This window comes from Vombatus ursinus, unplaced genomic scaffold, assembly GCF_900497805.2.
Source record: "Vombatus ursinus unplaced genomic scaffold, bare-nosed wombat genome assembly UNPS02014797.1, whole genome shotgun sequence".
Lineage (NCBI taxonomy): Eukaryota > Metazoa > Chordata > Mammalia > Diprotodontia > Vombatidae > Vombatus > Vombatus ursinus.
In genome coordinates, this window is record NW_020954575.1 from 7565091 (window position 1) to 7590039 (window position 24949).

Below are 24949 nucleotides of genomic sequence, written 5' to 3' on the forward strand. Positions count from 1 at the left end.
ACAACACGTATATACAAAACATATATCTATTAGCAAATACTGGTTTGGATGATTGGACTGGAATGCCTGACTGATACCAATGATGAAATAGTTTAATTTATATGATGCCTTTCTTCAGAAGAGCTCAAAAGTTTTTAGGTGTCTTTGATAGATGTGGGGTGTAAAGACTATTATCCCCATTCTTCAGATGAGAAAACTAAGGCCTAGAGAGGTAAATGACTTACTCTACAATCACATACCAAAAACCAAGTCTTCTCCCCTGTTACCTTGTAAAGCTCTAGGGAAATCCCAGCAGCCATCTTCCCTCCATAGGATTCTGAGAAAATGTAGAATGGAATTGTCTAGAGAAGAAAAAAAAGATGTGTAGAAAAGTCAAAATTCTAAAGGTCTTTAAAATGAGCAAAGTCCATTCCACACTGTGTGTAAGCAAAAATAAACCTGCTGTAGTTTCTTCTGAGCCATGATTAGGGTATAATCAAACCCTGATGAGGATGCAGAGTTCCGGGCCACTCTGTAAAGTTGTTGTCAATTTTATCAGTAACTGATATTCTAATTTTTACAGAAATTACTCCAAAACTGTGTCACTGGATTGAGAGTTTAAAAAATTCACCTTAAAGTAAAGACATATTTGTTCTGAGGGAAGCAATGTTGCTCCTGCTAGCATTGGATTTGACCATCACAGAATCTTTGCTTACCTTGAATTCTGGCCGAGCATCGAAAAAATTTTGTAGGAGAACCAGCATGTCAGAAGCCACCATGTCAAGATTTTTGGCATATGCATCGCTTTGATTTGCAAAGCTAAATCCAGTGCCCACAGGGTTGTCCACAAATAGAAGACTGGCTGATTGTAGCTGTGTGCCAGAGAGAAAAGACAAATAGCAAAGGCCATCAACCAGGCAATATTTCCTGAGCAGTAGCCAGTATACAGCCCACATACTAGTAAAAAGTCTTATTCATGAACACCACTGAGGTGAGGCTCTCATGCATTAGGATCTTGGGACTTTTGTCCCAACAACATCAGGCAGATGAGAGTGGGGAGAGAAGGAAATTAATGTTTTCTACACCGTCCTGGATCCTCCCTCTTCCTTCTCATAAGACTGCACCACTTTAAGTACTCAGGATCATAGCATCAGAGCATCATAGATCTAAGGCTGACATTGAGGTCATCTAGTCTGACCCCTTTATTTTTTATTTTATTTTAGTTTTTGGCTAAGCAATGAGGTTAAGTGACTTGCCCAGGGTTACACAGCTAATAAGTGTTATGTATCTGAGGCTGGATTTGAATTCAGGTCCTCCTGAATCCAGGGCCAGTGCTCTATCCACCGTGCCACCTAGCTGCCCTTGACTCCTTTATTTTACAGATAAGAAGAGTAAGATCCAGAGAGGTTAGGTGACTTCCCGAGGGTCACACAAATAGCAAGCGGCAGAGATATCTGATAAGGCCCATGTGAAATTGTCCCATGCCATTTTGACCAGCTATTTCAGAGCAATGGTAACATATGCAAGGACTAAAATAACACTGCAGTTATCTCCCTTCCTCTGCCTCCTGCTCCCCAAATTCAGTCTCACACTAGCCAGGATACTCTAAGACATTTCTAAAGCTTCTTGGACTGACAGAATGTTGGAGCTGGTAGAAATCTGAGAGATATCCATAGGCTGTACTTGTGAAAACCCAGGCCCAAAATGAATGGTGGTTACATACTTAAGCTCACACAGCCAGTGAGCAGCAGAGCTGGACTGAAACTCTGTCCCACTTGCCCCTATTCTTTCTATTGCAAAGGGTTCTTTCTACCACACTATGCTGCCTCTGGAGGGGGCTGAGAGGCTTGGAAAGAAAGCAAAAATGGTCCTCTGAGCATTAGAAGGGGGAAAAACTTCCTTTAGCCATGAGGGGGATGTCCTATAATAAAATATAAGCAATGAATGTGTTATTATTCACTATTTGCCTTTGGAACTTAAGTCAGTCCAGGATTTAAAATTGCATGCTTGGAATTTCATTTGCTTGTCTGCAAATGAGGCAAGACTAGATCAGATCAATGGGCAGCTAGGTGGCACAATGGATAGAGTGCTGGGCTTGGAGTCAGGAAGACTCATCTCCCTGAGTTCAAATCTGGCCTCAGCCACTTACTAGCTATGTGATCCTGGGCAAGTCACTTCACTCTGTTTGTCTCAGTTTCTCATCTATAAAATGAGCTGGAGAAGGAAATGGCAAACCACTCTAGTAACTATGCTGAAAAAACCCCAAATGAGGTCAAGAAGAGTAGGACGTGACTGAAACAACTGAACAACAACAAAAGATCAGCTCACAGATACAGTTAACAATAATCTTCACTATACCCAGGTAGTTTTCCTTGGTTTGAGCTCCTCATCAAGGGGACCAATTTCCTCAAAGTTTCCAAATCCAGTGCTGGAACCTCCTGGACCCCCCTGTAACAAATAAATAGAAAATAAATGAGTGTATGTCAATGAAAAATGTAGTCAAATCACAACAATGTAAAGAAAGAGAAGAAAACAATGAAACTGAATGTTGTGTAGTTGTCTTGGGTCTAGAGTAAAGAAAATGTACCTCCCTCTACTTTTTGTAGGCAAGGCGGGGGGAGAGAGAGAACTATGGGTGTGGCACACTCAATGTATTGTCAGGCCCAGCAGATAGGTTGCTGGTTTTACCGAACTGCTGTATCTACTTTCTTTTTTATTCTTTGTGATGAGGGAGGGAAGTAGAGAGGGATGTATTCAGAAATGAAGATATCAATTTTTTTAAGAGAAAATTATAGATTACACTGAAAACAACTAAGTCATCTGGAAACTGGAGCTATCCTAATGCTCATTTTAAGGAGAGAGAAGACCTCACTGGAGAGCCCCCAGGGCTCTGGGCTCCAAACAGGACTGGACTTAGCGGCTGCATGAGCATGAGTTAGAGTACAGTATTTAGAGCTGAGAGGGATCTTAGAGATAAAATAGTTCAAACCTCTCATTTAACAGGGAAGAAAACTAGGGCTCTAAGAGGTTAAGTGATTATCCCCAAATCTCATAGTCAAGTCAATAGCAATGCTCCTAGGTATCCAGCTGGCATATTATCCTGTAAATCCTGCCCTAGGATGTTCCATCTTTATTGCAAGCAAAGGTCTCCTGACCCATAGCCCACTGTTCTTTCTACTGCACTACCCTCAGGGTCACACTTCTATAGTGAAAAACCCTGTTGACAAAAGTGACTGTGAACTACTGAGGGGACCCCAGAACATGGGGCAGCTGTAATTCAATGGGTTCAGTGGTTGATTGGACATTTCCATTTGAATGTCCCATAGGCATCTCAAACTCTATATGTCCAGAAAAGAACTCATCATCTTTCCTTCCAAATCTCTTCCTAACTTCCCCATTTCTGTCAAGGGCACCATCATCCTACCAGTCATCCAGGTGATGAGTCATCCAGACTCATTTTTGACTCCTCCCTAGTGGAAAGAAGGGATAGCTAGAATACTGACACTCCACTCGGATGCCTGTCGTAGAGTGACCCTAAAACTATGTAAAAGACTACCAATAAATACTAGTATTTCAGTGATGATACAATATCACAGGATTCTAGAATCCCAGAACTAGATAGAACTTTAACGAATTATCAGATGGTCCAGTCCCCTATCTCCAATCTCCAAGACTGTATGGTCTGTTCTGACGGATCTCTATGGATAAGATGCCATAACCTCCTTTTGAAGGCTATTCTAGAGTTTCAAATCATCCTTATGGGAAAGTTCTTCTGCACATTTAACTCAAATAACTCCTGTTGCAACTAAGATTCATCTCTAGTTTCAGTCCTTTGGGGCAATAGAGAAGAGCTGGTTATTAGCACCTATTTTGTATGTAAACCACTCTGAAACCTTAAAGTGCTTTTATCAAGTTATTAATTATTAAGATAGCCTGCAAATGTTTGTTGACCATTGGTGCCCTGGCTTTCAGGTACTCTTTAGCCTTAGGATGCAGATAGTTTTACCTCTGCTCCCCACAAAGGAGCACACTGACATTGGATGGGAGGGGACAGGAGGAGAAGACATATTCTAGGTGGATAGATTTCTCTTTTTTTTTAATGTATTTATTCAGTTTTAGTTTTCAATATTCATTTCCATAAGATTTTGAGTTCTAAATTTTCTCCCCTTCCCTAAGATGGCATGGAATCTGATGTAGGCTATACATGTACTATCATATTAAACATATTTCCACGTTAGTCATATTGTAAAGAAGAATCACAACCAAAGGGAAAACCATGAGAAAGAAAAAACAAAAAAGAGAGAGAGAGAGAGAAAGAATAGTGTGCTTCGATCTGCATTCAGACCTCATAGTTCTTTCTCTGGATGTGTATAGCATTTTACGTCATGAGTCTTTTGGAGTTGTCTTAGATTCTTGCATTGCTGAGAAAAGCCAAGTCTATCAAAGTTGGTTATTGTATAATGTTGCTGTTACTGTGTACAATGTTCTCCTGGTTCTGTTCACTTCACTTAGCATCAGTTCATGCAAGTCTTTCCAGATTTTTCTGAAGTCCGCTTGCTCATCATTTCTTATGGAATAGTATTCCATTACATTCATATACTACAACCTGTTCAGCCATTCCCCCCAGTTGATGGGCATCCCTTCAATTTCCAGTTCTTGGCTACCACAAAAAACTGCTATAAATATTTTTGTATATGTGGGTCCTTTTCCCTTTTTTATGATCTCTTTGTGATACAGACCTAGTAATAGTGTTGCTGGATCAAAGGGTATGCACAGTTTTATAGCCCTATTTGGACATAGTTTCAAATTGCTCTCCAGAATGGCTGGATCAGTTTACAACTTAGGTGGATATATTTCAAGGACATTTCTTTTGGAGAAGTTTTCAGTATCTCCAATGTCAGGCATCCCACCTGAGCCTCATCTATTAATCTATAAGAGAATTCAAGCATGATAACTATAGTGGAAGAATCATACTCTGTAAATTGTCTAATCTTCTTTAGCTCATGAGATAGTGTGGGTCAACTTATGAGGGTGGGGGGGAAGGTCAAGTTTTGCAGCTCAGACTGCTATTTCTTTGTTAGATCATATGTAAAGAAAATGCCACATCAGCCATCAGTTGTACTAGTGAGGATTTGATGACTAGAGCAAAGCCATGCCTTGGTATCTCAGAGTCTATGGCAAGACTATAGTCCTAAAGTCTACCCTGAAACATATTCCCCCTTCCCTCATTCTGGAGGCCAGTGACTTCATGGGGTAGGTGCTGTTATTTTAGGAAGGTCCTGCCCTGCCCTACCCTCCTGCTTCCCTCCTCCAGAGGGAAATGCCTTTAAGAGGAAGCAAAGCATTTGGCTCCACAAGTAGAAGGGAAGAACAAAACAAAACAAAACAAAACCCAATGAAACCGAAAACACTCCTAAAAGAGGAGGAAAGTGATTGCCATTCCCATAAAGATATCTTCAGAATCTTCCAGTAGAGCAGGGTTTGTCCTATCAGGGATAAATAATCAGAGAGAACAGACTACCTCAAGGCAAAGTGGGAGAAGCAAGGAGCAACAGCCTATGGCTGGTCATCTATTTCAAAATGCTTTTGATGACTGAAAGGGAACACACAGGAAATAAATTGTCAGGGTAATTTTTTTTTGGCTTTGAAGTTTCATATTTTTTTTCTTCTCTCAAAATGTAGATCCTAGAACCGTAGATTTAGGACTGATAAGGACCTTAAAGATCTAGTCCAGGGGTGGGGAACCTGTGGCCTTCTAGGTCCTTGGGGGCAGCCTTTTGACTGAGCTCAAGTTTTACAGAAAACATCCTTTTATTAAGGGGATTTGTTCTGTGAAGTTTAGACTCGCTCAGTCAAAGGACCATACTTGAGGATCTACAGGGCCACATGTGGCCTTGAGGCAGCAGGGTACCCACCCCTGACTAGTCCAACTCCCTCATTTTACAGATGAGGAAGATCACAGGGTAGTGAGTGATTGAGCTAGGATTTAAACCCAGATCTTCAGATCTCAAATTCTTTTTCCATGGCATCATGTGGCATCCTTGGATGGATTTTGTGGCTTCAGCCCTCATTTTCTTCAACTGTTCATGCTACTATTAACTTTATAATAAAATATTTTCATTTAAGAAAAAACTTTCAACAGAAGATTCAGGAGACACACCTTAAACAAGTTCTTTAAAAGTGAAAATTAAAAACTCACAAGGTCTGGGACTAGTATTCATCCTTTGCACATAGCCGGTGGCTAAGCTGGCCATAGCTTCAGCTATAGCCTGCTGGGCAAAGAATTAAAACCACAACTGCTAGAACTCCAGTTGGCTACTGCCCCATAATGTCCTGTGAAATGAAGGACCGCCCATACATTGTTGAGAGTTCTCTGCTCTTGTTTTGGATACCAAAGCACCTGGACAGGGGCCTTATTCCTTCCAAGAGCCAGAGAACTGACAGAAAAAAAAAAAAGGCGTTCACTCACCTTTAGTTAGAGGTATGTGGGTGCTCTTACCTGAAGCCACATGATCAGAGGCAGTTCTGTGAAGTTTTTGCAGGGGTTGTTGGCATAGTAGAGCCACCAGAACATGGATGCATTACTCCGGACTGTCACATAATCCCACGCTTCCTTGCCTTCCTCTATTGGCTGAATTAGAGCAATGCCTAAAAAAAGAAGCTACATTTATCTATCTATCCATTCATTCATTCATTCATTGAACAGTGCCCAAATAATTGGCTATACTGGCTTGGGGGGGGGGATTTATTTCAGATTTCAGAGTTTTATCTTCACCCCCCCGCTCCCCATAGCACTACTAGTAGAGGTGATTGTCATCGTGATAGCAGCAGCTTCTTCTCTTTTTTTCCACATATTTTATAGAGAGGCAGCTTGTCAAAGCAGAACACTAGCCTTGAGGTTAGGAAGACTGTGGTTCAAGCCCTGCCCCTGACTATGTAACCCTGGGCAAGTCACTTAACCTCAGGGTTCTAGGGGTATGCTCTGTGTCAAACCCCAATTTAAAAACAGTCTGTTCTAAGAAAGAGACAAATGAAATTAGGGGATGTGTGTCCACATTCTAATTTCTCTCAGGCTAGCTTGACATGTATTACATGGGAGTCACAATCCAGAACTAGGACCCCCCTAAGGGGGCCAGTCCAGAACTGACTCGATTTGGGATTTGGGGGTACTGGGTTATATGTCCTTCAAAGAGTAGGTGTTCCTAAGAGGAGCCAATCAACTCTGATTGGTCAACACACTGGGAGGTGGGCTATATTAAAATGAGGTCTTGAGTACGTGATAATCTCGGTCAACAGGGGCTAATATCATCCCGCCATTTGGACTGAGAAAATACCACCCCCAGCTTTGGGCTATCTAGGCAGAAGAATGTGTTTGCAACCAAACTTCAGCAGATTAAATCAATTTAGGCTAGGGTTGGAGTTTGACCAGGATAAGACTCAATGCAATCTTATTATCAGTAATGTCCTTTTAAAGAACTTTTCAGAAGGAGGCTGACTGGAGTGGGAAGCTCTGAGAATAATTTTTCACATCTGTAAGGCAGTTTTGTTGTTCAGTCATTTCAGTCATGTGATTCTTTGTGATACTATTTGGGGTTTTCTTGCAAAGATACTGTAGTAGTTTGCCATTTCCTTCTCCAGCTCATTTTACAGGCGATGAAACTGAGGCAAACAGGAAGTGACTTACCCACTAGTGTCTGAGGCTGGACTTGAACTCGGATTTTCCTGACTCCACGCCCGGCACTCTATTCATTTCACCACCTAGCTGCCCCACCCCAAGGCAGTAGGGATGCTGATCTGAACTGGACAGAGTTTCCCTAACAGGACTTTTTCATACCAATGAAATCAAAGGTCAAGTCCAAAAGAATAAAAGTAAAACCAACAACCAAAACCCCTCAAACAGACACTTAGGTGGCATTTTATTATTCCAGCTAGCTTCACAATGATCCCTGGAGAATTTATTATTAATGTCTAAACTTTACACATGAAGGAACATAGGCTGAAGAAGGTTCAACGATTTGATCAAGGTCACATACTCTAAGCCTGGTTCAGTCCCTGACTCTCTGGCCTCCTTCTGGACCTCTGCCCACAGTGATCATCTCCAAGCTAATGGCTGCTTCACATCCACAGGTTCCTCATCTGATTGGTGATATTTCCCCAAACCTCCATTTGAGTTAGTTTCCAAGTCAGTCATATTCTTTCCAAACCTGATTCAGCCCAATGATTCCCCAGACTCTTTCTGGGCCTTGCCCCCATGTCTGTGCTGTCCTCCTCACTTATTTTCAGTCCCTTTTTATATGTTGTCATCTCCCATTGGAATGTAAGCTCCTAGAGGGAAGGTGTTGTCTTTTTTTAAAATTGTATTTGTATCCTCAGTACTTAGTATAGAACTCAGTACATAATAAGTGCTTAATAAATTCGTTCTCTGTTTTTCTCTGTCTCTCATTGCAGACAGGACTAGGAAACAATTCTTTTGATTCCAAGTCCAATGCTGGATCTACTTTGGAATTATTGTGCCTTTTACACTATAGCTCAATGGTGCTTTAGCATTCTAAAACCTCTCTCCCCACACCTCAGAGACAGGATAAAATTAGAAACATGAACCTAAGAATCGCTGATGCTCAAATGCCTTTAGATAGGACCAAAATTAAGTTAAATGGATCAGGATTTCACCAGTTTTTCTAAAACCTCCAAGGAATATTCACCTGTTGTGTATGTTTTGTTTTGTTTTAATCTAAAAACCTACACTGTGGAGAAGTTATTCTGTAAGTCTAACCTAAATCCTTCATACTGAAGGTTGAATCCACTTCCTACAATGCCTCCTTTTGTTGAACATATACCTTGCTTCCAAATGCCATTATACTGCCTTCACCTCACACCAACATGGCCTTTCTGTATCAGATGGAAAGTGGAACAGGGTTCAAAAATAAAGTGAGAGGAGGGAAACAGGAAGTTTTGTTAGATTTCCACCCCTGACTTGATTTTTCTGCTTTCCTATTTCTTTCTCCCTTTAGCTTCAAACCTTCACTCTGTGGCAGAGGAGTGAGATGATGGTGATGATAACTTACACATATGAGCACTTTAGCATTTGCAAAGGGCTTCATATACTCTATGTCTTTTGCCTCACCCCAAAACACTATGAGATAAGGTAGACGAGCACTATTATTCCCATCTCGTAGATATGAAACTGAGCAACAGGAAGGTGATTTGTCCATAAAAGCACAATTAGCAAATGTAGGAAGCATAGCCTCTCTTCATACTACACTGTAATGTTTCTTTGGCAGAAAAAGAACAGATGGATGATTGCTGAGGGAGGAGATTAGGATAGCTAGCCAAAAGGAGACAAAAATGTGAGCAGAGGAAGACAAAAGTCAGTCAACCAACAAGCATTTATTAAATGTTTACTATACACCAGCCACTGGGCTAAGTGCCTAAGTGCTGTAGACACAAAGAAAGGCAAAAAACTCTGTCCCTGCCCTCAAGAGCTCCAGTCTAATGAGAGAGACAGCATGTACACAACTATGTACATCCAAGATATGTACAGGGCAGAAGAAAGGAATTCTCAGAGGGAAGACACTAGCATTAAGGTGGACCGGAAAGGCTTCTTGGAGAAGGGGTTTTGACTGAGAAGGAAACCAAGAAGAGCCAGCAGGCAGAGAGGAGGAGATGGGAGGAGATGTTCTAGAAATGGCGGATAGGTAGTGAAATTGCCCAGAGTGGGAGGTGGAATATCTTGTTCAAAAAGGCCAGAGTCACTGTATTGTCGAGTATGGGGGCAAGGAGGGAGAGGTACAAGGTACAAAGTTACAAGAAGACTGAGAGGTAGGAAGGGACCAGGGCACAAAGGGCTTTAAAAGCCCCAACTAAGACTTTATATTTGATTCAGGAGATGATGAGGAGCCATTATAGTTTATTGAGTGTGGGAGGAGAGAGTGTGGCTTGCTTTTAAGGAATATTTAGTAGCTGAGAGGCTGGATTGGAGTGAAAAAAAATGCAGATTAAGGGGAACAGAAAGTGGCCCATATCAGGAGACAGGAGGACAGCAGAAAATATACAGAAGGTTAGTTTTTTGTTTCCATTCCCACTTATGGAGACACTATAATAAGCTGATATTTGATCTACATCAGCACTTTAAGGTTCACAAAATACATGATCTCATTTAAGCCTCACATGACCCTGCGGAGGTAGGGTCTGTTATTACCCCCATTATGCAGATAAGAAATCTGGCTCAGAGAGATTACTAAATGATTCAGGCAGAATTTGAATCCAGCTCTTCTTTATTCTTTATTAAGACCAGTCCTTTATCCATGACAGGATGCTGTTTTTCGGCAGTTGGGTGGTGCAGTAGATAGAGTTCTGGGCCTAGAGTCAGGAAGACCTGAGTTCAAATCTGACCTCAGACACTAGCTGTGTGACCCTCAGCAAGTCACTTCACCCTGTTTGCCTCAGTTTCCTCATCTGTAAAAGGAGCTGGAGAAGGAAATGGCAAACCATTCCAGTATCTTTGCCAAGAAAACCCCAAAATGGGCTCACAAAGAGTCCCCAACAACAATAATATGCTATCTTTAAGTCAGAAGAGAAAGGGGAAATGCTGGGATTCCCAATTTATAAAAGGCAAAACTGTGGTATTGGGCAAACTAGGCAACTGGAAGGTCATAGACTTTTTACCTCCAGAGTTCTGACTCCAAGTCTCTCTCCTTGAACCACCTGGCCCGTGATAACAAGCAATGATTGCTAAATATGAAAAAAGCTTCCTCTAAGGCTTTCATGTGGCCTCTCAAAAAAGCTTCATGAAATAAGTTGGGTTAAATACTAATTTGTAAAACAAACTTAAGAGAAAATAGAGAATGAGGGACTTGTTGCTGTTGTTTGTATATAGGTGGGGACAGAACAAGGGTTCTCATGCTTTCCAGGGGACTCCCAGTTTTTTAACTGCAGAAAGTCCCTCAAAGGGTTGCCTGAAGGCATTGGGATATTAAGTGACTTGCCCATGGTCACATGGTTAGTATCCTAGAAAGGAATGGAACCCAAGGTCTGCCCTGTACAGGCTGCTTCTCAGAGCATCAAAGAGGCATCAGAGGAAGAAGATATTCTTTTGTCTTGAGGTAAACGAGACTGTTTTTAAAAGTTTCTTCTTCCTCTGGATCTTTCAACTCAAAATTTTAGACAAGAGAACATCATTTAGCCCAGCCCACCCAAACACAGCACAAAAAGGGAAGTCTCAGCCCTGGGTTGAGACCAGATTGCATGGTGACCAGCTCTTCCACACTGAGAAAGAATAACCATTCACTTACATACGACTTTCCTTCACAATAACCCTGTGGGCTGGGTCACATACGTTCTTCTTTTACAGATAAATAAACAGGCCCAGAAAACTTCAAGTGACTTGTCCTCAGTCCAACTAGTATATGTCTAAAGCAGGACTTGAACCTAGGTCTCAGAAGATCAATCAGAGATCCAGGATTAGAAGGGATCCTAGAACTCATCTGAGACCCCACTCCTATTTTACAGATGGGGTAGCTGAGATCCAGATTAAGAAAGTGACTTTCTAGTAACTAGATAACTTTCACACATCTAGTAAGAGGCAGAGTCAGCATTCAAACTCACGCCCTGTGACTACAAGTTCAGGGCTCTTTCTTCCTCCTCTCACGAGAACAGCTCATTTATACAGAGTCCTTCAGGTTTTTACAAAGTTCTTTCTCTAGGAGGGTAAGTAGTAAAAATAAAATTAACCTCCCCATTTCACAGATGAGAAAAACTGTGGCTCTCTCAGGGTCCCTCAGTTTGTGGGGGAAGTAGGCCTGGAACTCAGGTCTCCTGCCTCCAGCTCTGAACAAGGCAACTCTTAGCTTCACTGTGGTTGTTTTTATTAAAGATTAACCCCAGTAGAAACACAGTAGATGAAATCCAGCTAAAGGGGAGAGAAGGAATAGCACCAACTTCCCTCTTCCGAGACAGAAGCAACGGCCTCAGCGACAGCAACGAAGGTGCCAAACCTACCGGGGCTCAGACTCGGCAGCAACAGCAGGGCAGCAAGGTGCCAGGGGACTAGCTCCATGACGACTGCGGTGGACGAAGCGGCCGTGACGGCAACAGCAGAGGTGGGAACAGCAGCGGGGCAGGAGTTTTACCCAGTAATCATATGACCTACCGGATGGGAGGAGGAGAAAAGGGGGCTGGGGAGGGCTGGTTTGGGTAAGGATGTCAGTCACGCTTTCTCCAGGGCTCCCTCTGGCCCTTCCACTTGGCTATTACAAGGCAGGTGGCAAAGAAGCCTCTATTTAGCTCCTAGGGGAGCTATACAGATGGGATAGCTGAGGTGGGAGGTGGGAGGAGTGGAGATTTGGGCTTCCAGTACTGTCAAATAGCTGTCAACTCATTTTTTGCAGATGTAATTGGGATGGGGGAGGGGTGGAGAAGAGGAAATTCAAGGATGCTTGAAATAGGAATACAAGGGGCCCTGGGAGGATGCTGTACAATATTGCCCCCATTTTGTTTTTAAGCCTGGATATGTTAAACTTGCTGTTACTCCAACTGTGAGACAGGGACCTTGAAATCAGTGGGCATGGGCTTTCTTGATCCCTACCCCACCCTGCCAGCCTCTAGGACCTCAGCCCTGAAATGACCTTGTATTTATTTTTTATCTGTTTTGTAGATGGTGTACAGGTGCTGGACTTGCAGTTAGGAAGTCTTGGATTCATATCCTGCCTCATACTCTCTAGCTCTCTATGCCTTAGTTATTCACCTAGAAAATGAAGAGATTGGACTCAGTTGCCTCCAAGGTCTCTACCAGCTTTAAGTCTATGATCCTATGACCAAATACATAGTAGTGCTATGTAAGTGTTTGGTAGTAGTTACCCCTTCCACATCTCGACTTTTCCCATCCCACTTCAATATATCTTGGGTTGGCATAAGAAATTAAATGGGAATTTGGGAGTTTTGCAGAAGCTACAGATGACCCGTGAAGGCCAGCAGACGAAACTGAGCCTGTGATCAAATACTCCTCGTGGGCAGAGATTGTTTTCTTTTTGTCTTTAATGATGGTTAGCTTGTTTGTTTAATGGACCTGTGAGTTCATTGGAACTTCCTGTAAGATTTCCTCTACCTCTGCAGATCATCGAGGGGTAACTGCTCTTCATCTTAGAATCTAGGAAGCTTGAGGCACTGAGAGGTTAGGCAATTTGTCCAGAGTCACACAGCTAGTATGTGTCAGAGGTGGAACTCAACCCAAGTCTTCCTGACTCTGAGGCTAGCTAGCTCCTCCTTCCAGTGGTTCTCCAACTTATTTTGCCTGTGATACAGTATTCTTTCCCACAGAGTCACTACAAATTGAACTTTGGGAAGAACAAAGACTGGGAGACCCTCTAATGGGCAGTTTTCCTCTGATCACAGCAGCCCTTTTGTTCAGTTCTTGGTGAGTTCAAAGCTTGAACTGTTCTGAGCTCATTGTATGTGTAATAGTCAAGTTTTGTTTATTTTTTTTTTGAAATCTATTCTAAGTATGCTAGGTAAATAAAACGTGTGGCAAAATTATTTATGTTGTTCTTCAGTTGTGTCTGACTTTTAGTGACCCTATTTTGGGTTTTCTTGGTAAAGATCCTGGAATAGTTTGCCATTTCCTTCTCCAGCTCATTTTACAGATAAGGAAACTGAAGCAAACAGGGTTAAGTGACTTGTCCAGGGCCACATAGCTAGGAAGTGTCTGAAGCTAGATTTGAACTCAGTAAGATGAGTCTTTCTGACTCCAGGCCCAGCGCTTCATCCACTCTGCCACCTAGCTGCCCTAAAGTCATTTATAGATTTTCCTGTATCTGTAATAACAACAACATTGAAAATTTCACCAACTGCACACCTCACAAAGCCCATGGACCACTCTTGGAGAGCCATTATTCCATTCACTATGCAACAGGTGTCTCACATATATGACAAGTATATACTTGTCAAGTATATACAAAGTACATACCAGGTAATTTCTCCAGGGTATGGGGAGGCAAATAGAAGTCAGGAGGGAATGAGGAAAGATCCCATATAAGATTTGGCCCTAGAGCTGATCTTTGAAGGAAGCTAGAGATTCTAAGTAAAGGTAAAGACAGAGAGCTTTCCAGGCCCTGGGGACACACCCCGTTCCATGGCGTGGTGATGAGAGATGGAGTGTCCTATGTAGGCAACATTGAAAAGGCCAGTTTGGCTGAACAATAGAGTACATAGAGGTGACTAATGAGTGACAAGTCTGGAAAGGCAAGCTGGAGCCAGACTGTACAGAGATCTAAATGTCAAACAATTTCATTTTGATGCTATAGTAAATAAGAAGCTTCTTAAAGGGGAGTGATGTGATCAGACGTATGATTCAGTAATATCTCTGTGACAGCTTGGTGGAGGATGGATTGAGAGAGAAGAGATTTGAGGCTGAAAGGCTAATTGGGCAGCTGTTTCAATAGTACAGAAGAAAGAAAAGAAGGAATTTCTATTACCCGGTGGAAGGCCGGGTGGGTCTTGGCAGGGTAATGATGAAAGAACTTCTGGTGAGGGTTTCAGGGAATAGGTAAGATAGTCCCAAGAATTCTTGGGCACGGCTCTTAGGCACTCCTCAGAGGAACTTCTACCTCCCTGCCTTCCCTAATGCAGGGCTAAGCCTGAATTTGTGCCCTATTAGGAGGACGGGTTAGAATGGAAGAAAGTAGGGTATTTCTTTAATTTGGAGGATTCATTGCTCCAACTGAGAGTCGAATTAAGTGACTTCCCTAATGACTCCTAGCTGATATAGATAGATCTGGGAGCATGGATTTTGTTTCACTGTGTCTAAGCAGGGGGGCTTTCTACCTTTTTCCAGTTTCCTCCTGGGTAAGCCGCTGGACATCTTTAATGTCCAGCTTCAAATCCATAAAATGAGAGGACTCAATGACCTGAAGGTCCCCATTAGCTCTAAATCTTTGCTCCTGTGATTCTCTAAGTGACCTCACCTGTGTGAGTGAAACTATGTTGCAAAAATTAACCAGCATGGACTGAGGAGTTTGGCATCTCTGGAATGTTTTTAAAGTCTATTTTAAAAATACTTCTCTGGGGCAAGAGATAAACCCATGCTCTCTTCTTGGTCATTTCTGGGTCATCATTTTTCTAGGGTTAACGAGAGAGAACTATGTGGGACATATGGGTGGAGGGCAAGTGATTAAGAAATAAAACTGTGAATCCCCCTGTAACTCCACAAACCTTTGAAATGTCTCTGAAACTGGAAGGCAAGTCCCATAGGTCAGTGTTGGACAACTGACTAAGAAGAGGAAAAGATAGTAGATGTAATTCTTGCTAGAAATTTTCTTCAGGTCTTAGAAATTTTTCTTGTTATCAGAAGAAAGGATGTTCCTGTTCTTCTCTCCACTTTTCAAATAATAACTGACATTTATGTAGTTCTTTACAGATATTATCCCATTTGATCCTCACAACAACCCCATGAGATAAGGTGGTACAAATATTATCATTCCCATTTTACAAATCATGAAACCTGCGGTCCAGATATTATGAATTTCCCATGGTAACATAGCTAATAATAATAAGAAGAATGATAATAATAATAATAATAATAATAATAATAATAATAATAAATGGCAAAGGGGAGACTTGAATCCAGGTCTGTTGATTTCTAATCCAGGACTTGGCTTTCCACTATATCATGCTGCCTCTCCATGAACATTGAGTCACCTTGAAATGATTCCTTTTTTCTGAGTTTGTATCTGAAAAACTGAACTCATTTAAAACTGTCAAGTTTGAGAGCTGAGACCTGAGATTGATATGTGCTATTAACAACCTAAAACACTTCCCTGTGGTGTGATTTTTTTATTATTATTCCTCACAGCTGCTTGCAAACCTATTTCCATCTTCAGTTTCTGAATTTAAAATTCAAAATTGTGCATCTATTTGGGCCAAAATAATTATTCACAGTAAGTGTAGGGGGACATGAAGATGAAGTTAAATCTATTCACTCCTGACCTGAAATCACTCTACGTGCCTCTAGGGCAGAGACAAGTTTGTTCAAATGACCTTATATATCTGGTTGACCTAGCAGAGTCATATACATGTGGGTACCTTGTAGGTATTCACTAAATACCGACCTATTATTTGACACTTAATACTGTATCCTCTAGCAAATCACTGGCATTTCCATTAACCCCGCCCTCAGAAAGGCAAAAGATGTGCTGATAAAAAAAACAAACAAACCCTGAGTAAGGCATACTTTTTTTTTTCTGGGTAATCATTTTATTAGTTATTAATGAAAAGATGGTCATGTAAGGTGTATTTCTTCTGGCTGCCCTTGGTTAACCAGAATGATTCCGACTCTTGACAAAGCAATGTGGCCTCCTCTCACTGAGGAGTAATATATGTTGCAGTAATGTAGTAGAAGGCAAGCCTTTATGTTCTTTTTTTTCTTTTCTTCTTCCTTTTCTTTTCTTTTGGTGGTAAGGAACAAGGACAACTTTGGAAATGGACTGCTTAGCTTGCCTTCATGAGGATGTAGTCAACCTGCTTTGAAAAAGTTAACCTGGCAGGACCAGTGGCATCCATTCCAAGCACTGCACCAAGATAACTCAGCAACCTAAATAGACCCTCCTAGATAAAAAGGAAGAATGGCCCATTCCATACACCTACTGACAAAGTTTTCTAAATTTGGTAGGAGGATGGTATAGGAGTGGTTAACCCAAGAGTGGAAGGGTTGCTGAGGAGACTGAAGACAAGGGGGGATCTGGTCTCTGGTCAATACTTGAGAGGGGTGAAACATAATAACCTTCGGCTGTGGCCTGCCTTACAGTTTACAAAATGCTTCCCCTCACTTTAACAGTGAAGTAGGTTGTGTGGTTACCCTCATTTTGCAAAGCAGCTGAAGTGACATGCCCAAGATCCCCACCTTTAAGTGTCTGAGCACAGATGAGAATCTGAACTTCAGAGCTAAGCTCTGAATCAAGGATTCTGAGAGGGGGAGAATAGGGAGTATATTCTAGGCACAGGAGGAGGAGTGTGCAAAGGCAAGAGCTGAAATGCCATGTGTGATAGAGTGTAGTAACACCAGTTTGGCAGAAGTGGAGAATGCAAAGAGGGAAGTAACAGGACTTGAAAGTTAAAGGAATGACACATGCATTTATGAAGTTCTTAATATATGCCAGGTACTTTACAAATCTTATCTCATTTGATTCTCACAACACCTCCAGGGAGGTAAGTACTATTATTATCCCCATTTTACAGGCGAGAAAACTGAGGCAGAGAGAAGTGCCCAGGATCACATACCTAATAAGATTCCGAGGCTGGATTTGAACTGAGGACTTCCTGACTCCAGCCCTGGTGAGGGGACACTAATTTGCCTAGGGTACTTTCCACTAACAACAACGCATCTAGAATTGAGACTACAAAAGTCTATACTTGTATTAGCTCCTTTTAAAGGATTATCCATTTTTAGACTGTAAGCTCCCTGGGTTTTAGTAACCTTTCCTAGTTACCCCAATCATAGGGAGTTCTCAAATGAAGATGACAACCGGCCTCGCTTAAACAAGAGACCCTGCAGTGTCCACATTCCGCCAGAAGGTGGCGGTGGCATCCCCGAAGCAACCAAGCGGGGCCCCTCATAACGCTCTCTCGAATCCCATAGGTTTCTTGGTGCCTCTCGGCTTCCGTCGAACACGGTACAAGATGGCGGCCTCCGAGACGGTTCGCCTGCGGCTCCACTTCGACTACCCGCCGCCTTCCTCTCCGCGCTGTTCAGTCTTCTGGCTCCTGGCTGACCTGACCAAATGCCGAGTGGTCACTGACCTGGCCAGCCTCATCCGCCACCGCTTCGGCTTCAGCTCTAGGGCGGCGTTGGGACTCTACCTAGAAGGGGGGTTACTCCCCCCAACTGAGAGCGCGCGCCTGGTGCGTGACAACGACTGCCTCAGGTGCGTGAACGTGCGCGTGCTGGGTGGGTGTGTGTGGGTGGGGGGGTGCCTCTGCCTCAGGTGTGGGGCCAGGGGGGCCGCAGGCGCAGAGTTGCGGGGGGGGGGCGCGTAGTGATTTCTGCTCTTCGTGCTCGTGTTCTGAGCCCCGCCCCCGCAATCCCCCCCCCAGTGTAATGGGCATTTTCCTCCCTTCCCCTCAGATTGGGGTCCGGGGGCCAAGTACTTTGGGGAGGCAGCATCCCGCCCCTCTTCAGCCGTAGCTGGGACAAGCACGGGAGCACGTGTGGACGTGAAGGGCCCGGCTTTGAATCGGAAGTCACTTCTTCAAAGCACGAGTTTTTAATTTAATTAGGGCTGGTCAGTTTAATCGACTTTCGACCCTTTCCCCGCCTACTTCTCCTCTGTCTCCTTCCCAGCCTCCTTACACCAACCCCTGCCCTCCCTTCTCGATCCGGTGACACCGAGGGCCTAAAGCACCGGCTGCTGGCTCTCCAGAGTCCGGGCATTTTCAGGGGCTGCGCCCAAGCCTGGGATACACTCCTTCTTCATCCCCGCCTTCTCCCGGCTTCCCTGACTTCCTCCAAGACCTTGCTTAAAATCCCGCTTTCTGCAGGAAACCTTTACTTGTGCCTTCCCTTTGGTGATTATTTGTAACGTACCCTGTCGGTAGCTGTTGTTCAGTCATATCCGACTCTTCACGACCCCATTTGGGGTTTTTTTGGGAAAGATACTGGAGGCATTTGTCATTTCCTTCTCCAGCTTGTTTTGCAGGGAGGAAACTGAGGCAAACAGGGTTAAGGGACTTGCCCAGGGTCAGAGAGCTAGTAAGTCTCTAAGGCCAGATTTGAACTGGGGAAGATTAATCTTCTGCAACTCCTAGGTGTCACTCTATTCACTGCACCACCTAGCTTCATGTTGTCTGTCTTTTTAGACCTGGAGCTGTTTGATAGCTGGGACGTCTTTTGCCTGTCTTTGTTTCCCCAGCCCTTAGAACTGTGCTTGGTATTGTCTGGGCCTCGATTGGCTTAGAAAGAATGTAAATAGCAATTGTTTCTGTTTTGGCCAGAAACCCTGAGGGTCTTCCCCTCCTAGATCGATTTTTTTTGGGGGGGGGGAAACAGGTAAAGAGGTCATTCTCTGCCTCATTTCTTATTAAACCGTAATCACTGAATGGGCTTTTCCTCAGTCAGACTGAGACCTGTTGAAGACCTTAACCTGAAAAAGTGAAGGATCCCCACTGCATCCTTGGCCATCTCCTGTTGTCCTGATTTATATCTGGTCACTGGACCCAGCTGACCCTGGAGGCTGCTGAGTTTGCCCAGCCCTCTCTCACTTCAATCCAATTTACTTGCATTGTCATGGCATCACCTTCCTGAGATCATGGTCAGCTTTGAGAAGGAAGGACAAACTGCAACAAGCAGCACGTAGTAGGTGCTTACCTCTCCCAATACACACTCAAAAAATACAATACTAAATTTCTATACTTGATGATGTATTTCCCTTAATTACTACTTAAGCATTTATTAAGTACTTACTATCTATTACTTGATAGGCAGGCTCTGAGCTGAACATAGGTAAGGAAATTTTCTCTACTGATGCAGGTTTTCACGTTCTCTGCAGCTCTTGACTATCCTAAACAACTGAGAGGTTAAAAACTTGCCCAGGGTCACACAGTTGGTATGATTGGAGGCAGGACTTGAACCTAAATCTTCCTGGCTGCAAGGGATACAAAAATAAAAATGAAACAGTTTCTTGAGGTGCAGCCATTCTGTGTGAGGCAACAACAATGTGCAAGTAGATACAAAGAACATACAAAGTAAATATAAGATAATTTGAGGAGGAAAGAGGCACCAGCAGTTAGGATGTGGTGCTTGAGCTAAGCTTTTGAAGAGAGCACGAATTTGCCTAGGCTCCCTCTGGATTATATAGCTCACCTGCAGGTTTTTTCCTACACAAGTTGCATTTTCATTCATAACTCGGATCTTAGGAATACTCCTTGCTCCCCATTGCGGCTTCCATGCTTGCACTCTAGCACCATCATTCAGTAATTTCTCCTTTAAGGTTCATTCAATTCATATTTATCAACCAGTCAAGATGCTGGTAGCTATTATTTACCAACCTCCAGAACACTTTCTTTCCCCTTCCTTAAAGAGTTTGGTGCCTGACTCACAATCTTAATCTTCTTTCTACCCTAACTTTATAATGCATTTTGATCCTCCCTCAAGCACCCTAACCTCCCATTTCCTTAATTTATTCATTTCTCATGACCTGCTCAGCTACCTGCAGAGATGGTCATATCTTTGACCTCGCCATCACTCACAAGTGTTCTACTTCCGTGTTTGTAAACTTGAAATTCTTTCCATCATCTATCCCACTGCCTGTCATCTCCTAACCTTGTTCTTTGTCTTAAGAATGACCTTCAGTCCTTCCACCTCCTCATTTCTTCCTCATGCCTTCACTCCTTTTCTAGCTACAGTCTCCTCTTCCCCATCTCGATTGTATTGTCTTCTGAGTTGCTTCCTCCCTTACCCTATGGATAGTCTTGCCCTGACAAGCCTCAGCCTTGGATTATTCCCATAGGGTACTGTCTTCACTCCTACTCACATGCTGCTCCATGAAGCTGGAGAAAATATCAAAATTGTGTTGACTAGATTTGCGATAGATTTGTTACATGATCTCAACTCGCTGTGGCATCCTAAGTTACTGTGGCGTGATGATCCTTTTATACCTCCCTAATTGGTTCACTATTCCATTCACTACAGCTTTTCCAGACCTTTTCATCTCTCCTGTCATGTCCCTCCCCCAGTCTTCTCAGCTGAGAACCTTGCTTCATATTTCTTTGAAAAAGTTGAGGTGTTCCACAAGAGCTTTTTCTTCTCTCATGCCTTCTGCCACTGTCTTCTACACTTCTGTCACACATGAGGCTAAGTCAGAGTTCTTACCCAGCCTTTAGTCATTGAATGGGTATTGCCTCAGACAAACTGAAGCCTGGGAAAGACCTTAATTTAGAAAGGCTGAGGTCATCCACAGCATCCCAGGCCATTCATTGCCAGTCAACTTAGAGACTTTGAAGGAGAGAATGAGTCTGACAACTTTGTATAGTTCTGCCTCACTTAAATCCAGTTCACTCAGAAGTCAAGATATCACCCTTGTGATGTCATTGATCCTCTTCAAGAACAAAGGACAAGCAACAACACACATGAAGAACTGGACCTTCTCCTGACTGAGGCAAACGTACACAAATAATCATCTTTTCCAGCAGATTGTTCCTTCTGTCTTCCCTACTCTCTCACTAATCTGTCTTTCCCTTTCTACTGGCTGTTTACCTTCTGCCTACAAATGTGCCCATGTCTTTTCCTTTCTCAAAAATCCCTCCCTTAATCCATCCATCCTTGCTAGCTTTATTTCTCCTTTGTGTTGTAAAACTCCTTGAGACGTGTGTTTATATTAAGGTGACAATACTTTCTTTCCTCTCACTCTCTTTATAACTCTCTGCAGTCTGGCTTCTAACTTTACTAGTCAGCTGAAACAGCATTGTCAGAAGTTACCAGTGAGCTCTCTAATCTAATCTAATGACCTTTTTTCCATCATGCATTTGACTCTGTCAATCACCTTCTTCCTGGTACTCTGTTCATTCTAGGTTTTTAAGACACCATTTTCTCCTTGTATTCCTCCTATTTACCTGGCTGCTCCTCAGTCTCCTTTACCAGATCTTTGTCTAGGTCATGCTCACAAACCATGGATGCCCCTCAGGTTCCTGTCCTAGACCCTCTTCTCTTCTCCCTCTGTATTATTTTATCTGATGATCTTATCAATTCACTTGGATTCAGTTATCTCTATGCAAATGATTCTTAGATCTTTTTGTCCTGTTCTAACCTCTCTGCTGACCTCCAATCTCGAATCTTCATCTGCTTATCGGACATCTTGAATTGGATATCTCATAGACATCTTAAACTCAACGTGTCCAAAACTGAATTTATTATTTTTCCTCCCAAATTGTCCCCTCTTTTTATCTTCCTTATTACTGTCCAGGGTACTACCATCCTTTTAGTCTCCCAGACTTAGAACCTAGGCATCATCCACAGGTTCTTACTCTTGCCATCTCCCATACCAGTTGCCAAGACCTATTGATCCTACCTTTGCAACATCTCTCATGTAGAACCCTCTTCTCTCCTCTGACGCTGCCATCTCTGTGGTATAGACCCTCATCACCTTGTGTTTGGTCCCCCTGCCTCAAATAATTCCCTACTCCAGTCCATTCCCCCATTCATCTGTCAAATTGATTTTCCTAAAGCAAAGACTACTTCACCACCACCACTCCTGTTCTGTAAACTCTAGTGTCTCTCTATTACTTCCAGATTCAAAAATAAAATCTTCTGTTTGATTTTTTCCAAATTAACATTTATTTTTACGAAGGTCTGCCTTCTTTCCCTCTCACTTTCTTTCCTCACCCCAGTTGAGAAACTGAGAAAACTGTTTGACTTTTAAAGCTCTTCGAAACCTGCCCCTTTCCAATACCTTACTTCCCACCATGTACTCTTTGATCCAATGACAGTAGCTGCTGTGCTGGTCCTAGAACATGACAGTGTATCTCTGGATTCTTTTCATTTTCACATATTGTCCGCCATACTTGGGATTTTCTGCTTCCTGGATTACCTGACTTCTTCAGCTCCTAGCTTTCTTCAAGAAGCCTTTCTAGATCTCCCTTAATGCTAGTGCCTTCCCTCCAAGATTATCTGAAGTTTATCTTGTCTATATGTTGTTTACATATAGTGGTTTATCCCATTAGAGTGTGAACTCCTTCTGAGCCACTTTTTTTTTCCTCTTTATATATCCTTAGTTCTTAGCATAGTGCCTGACTTTTAAAATTTTTTTTAATTAACTAAGTCATTAGTAAATGCTTCTTGGCTTGGATTGACTTCTGAGAGGTGGAAATGAAGAGGGTGTACATTGTAGGCATGTGGGGTAGATAGCCTGTGCAAAGGAATGGAGATTGGAAATGAAATGTTAATATGTGAGGGATGCACTATGACCACTTTGGATAGAGTGTAGGCTGCCTAAAGAGAAGTAATAGATAATAAAGCTGGACCCAAATTGTAAAGATGTTTAAATGCCAAACAGAAGTATTTGTATTTAGTACTGGAATTTTTTGAGCAGGGGAGACCTGTGCTTTAGGAGCAACACTTTGGTAGTTGTGGAGGATTTTGTATTTGATCCTGGAGGGGATAGGGAGCCACTGGAGTTTATTGAATATGGGTGACGTGGCCAAATCTGTGCATTAGGAAAATCACTTTAGTGGCTGAATGGAGGATGGATTAGAGTGGGGAGAGATTTGAGACAGGCAGTGGGTTATTGCAGTCATCAAGGTGTGAGGTAATGAGAGCCTGCACTAGAGTGATGGCAGTGTCAGAGGAGAGAAGGGGCATATATGAAAGACATTGCAAAGGTGAAATTAAGAGAGTGGGGGGAAGTGGAGCTGTGGGAAGTTTGAGAAAAGCTGAAAAGGTTTAGAAGAGCCACTGTGGAGCGTGGGATAGTGAGTTGATAAGGAAGATCCAGTAGAATTGCCTAGCAGCAGTAGGGGCCCAGATGTGGTTGTGGAACATAAAATTGTAGTGGACCCAATTAGAACACTGTGTGATTGTTCTTTACCCTCATTCAGCCACATGTGTAGGAGTGAAGGTGACAAATGATGGGATTGATCCAAGGCTGAAGCTTGGCTGAGTGTTGTTTTTTTTTGTTGTTGTTGTTCAGTTATTTCAATCATGCCCATCTCTTCATGATCCTATTTGGGTCACGTGACCTGTTTGAGTTTTTCGTGGCAAAAGATACTGCAGTGGTTTGCCATTTCCTTCTTTAGCTCATTTTACAGGTGAAGAAACTGAGACAGACAGGGTTAAGTGACTTGTCCCTAGACACAGAGCTAGTAAGTGTCTGAGGCCAGATTTGAACTCATGTCTTCTTGACTCCAGGCCTCTACTGTGCCACCTAGCTGCCTTTTGTGTGTCACTGGTGGTATGACAAGTGTGCTAGGGATTCTAGAGAGGTAGACAGTTTAGAGTTGAATTGGTTTACCAGGGAGTCAGTATGAGAAGAGGGAAGAGTGTCTAGTAAGGGGTAATGGCCTGGGAGAGAATTGAGAGGTCTAGGGATTGGAAGTCATAGTGAGGATAAAAAATAGGGTTATGTAAGAGAAGACAGGGATAGGTGAAAAGCCAGTAGATTATGGTTGGATAATGGGATTTCAAAATCCTTAAACATGGAGGTGGTACACTTGTGGGTGATGGCAAGATCAAGAGTCTGACCATCTTTGTACTTAGAGCTGTCCCTTTCCCCCCTAGCTCCACTGCCTTCAGCTGTAGGACCAGCTGAACACCCCAGGAGGTCAGCCAGCAGGCTGTTCCCCCTTCCCCACCATTCATCCAAAGTAAAAGAGAAAGACGTTTATAACATTGTCTGTATTGCAGTAACTACTATCTGTAAGGTTTATAAAAGTCCAGGGGCTGTATGTGTGTATGTGTATATGTGTAGCCAGCTAATGATGTTAGGGTTTACCCATACTTTTCATTTTTCTGAAACCCCATTTCACCAGGGCAGAGAGGGGTGCTGACAGTAAAGCAGGAGCTCAGGGGTGTGATGTTGTCTGACATGGTCCCCTCTCGATGAGAATCCCAGCAAATTTGGAAGAGATAGGTATGGTGGGGGTAATTGGTAAATTGTGATCTTCTAGTCAAAATGGATTTTTCTCAGTTTCTATCTTTTATCTTTCTGTGGAATTTGATAGTAATGTCTACCTCCCCTTGTTTAAATTATCTCAGCTCCTTTGGTTTCTACAATATTGTCCTGGTTCATTTACTACTCTTGACTGTTCCCTCTGTTTCCTTTAGCAGTTGTTTTTTTTTCCTTCTTCCTTCTTAACCCTCGGCAGCTATCAAAAAACCTGTCTTTCCTCATTCTTTTTATCTTTTCCTCATTCCCCTTAACCTTCTGCTTTAATTGAGATAAAAAGAAGTCTCCTTTAGTGACCATTCTCCATTCAGTACATCTAGTCTTAGCCT

General features: G+C 42.8%; 2 protein-coding genes across 2 annotated transcripts in view; one reads left to right on the forward strand and one right to left on the reverse strand.

Annotated features, from left to right (window-relative positions):
• The window catches only part of SCPEP1 (serine carboxypeptidase 1), a 30391-nt gene extending 18275 nt beyond the window's left edge, over window positions 1–12116 (reverse strand). Inside the window, exons 1-5 of the mRNA XM_027870511.1 lie at window positions 11977–12116; window positions 6479–6627; window positions 2338–2427; window positions 696–851; window positions 267–341 (exon numbers count right to left, since the gene is read on the reverse strand). Of these exons, the coding sequence (XP_027726312.1) occupies window positions 267–341; window positions 696–851; window positions 2338–2427; window positions 6479–6627; window positions 11977–12034 (528 nt within the window). The 5' untranslated portion in view covers window positions 12035–12116. The remainder of the gene's footprint in view (window positions 1–266; window positions 342–695; window positions 852–2337; window positions 2428–6478; window positions 6628–11976) is intronic.
• A 5506-nt stretch (window positions 12117–17622) lies between these two features.
• COIL (coilin) overlaps window positions 17623–24949 on the forward strand; it is a 30643-nt gene continuing 23316 nt past the window's right edge. The window contains exon 1 of the mRNA XM_027870276.1: window positions 17623–17891. Coding sequence (XP_027726077.1) covers window positions 17647–17891 — 245 coding nt within the window. The 5' untranslated portion in view covers window positions 17623–17646. The remainder of the gene's footprint in view (window positions 17892–24949) is intronic.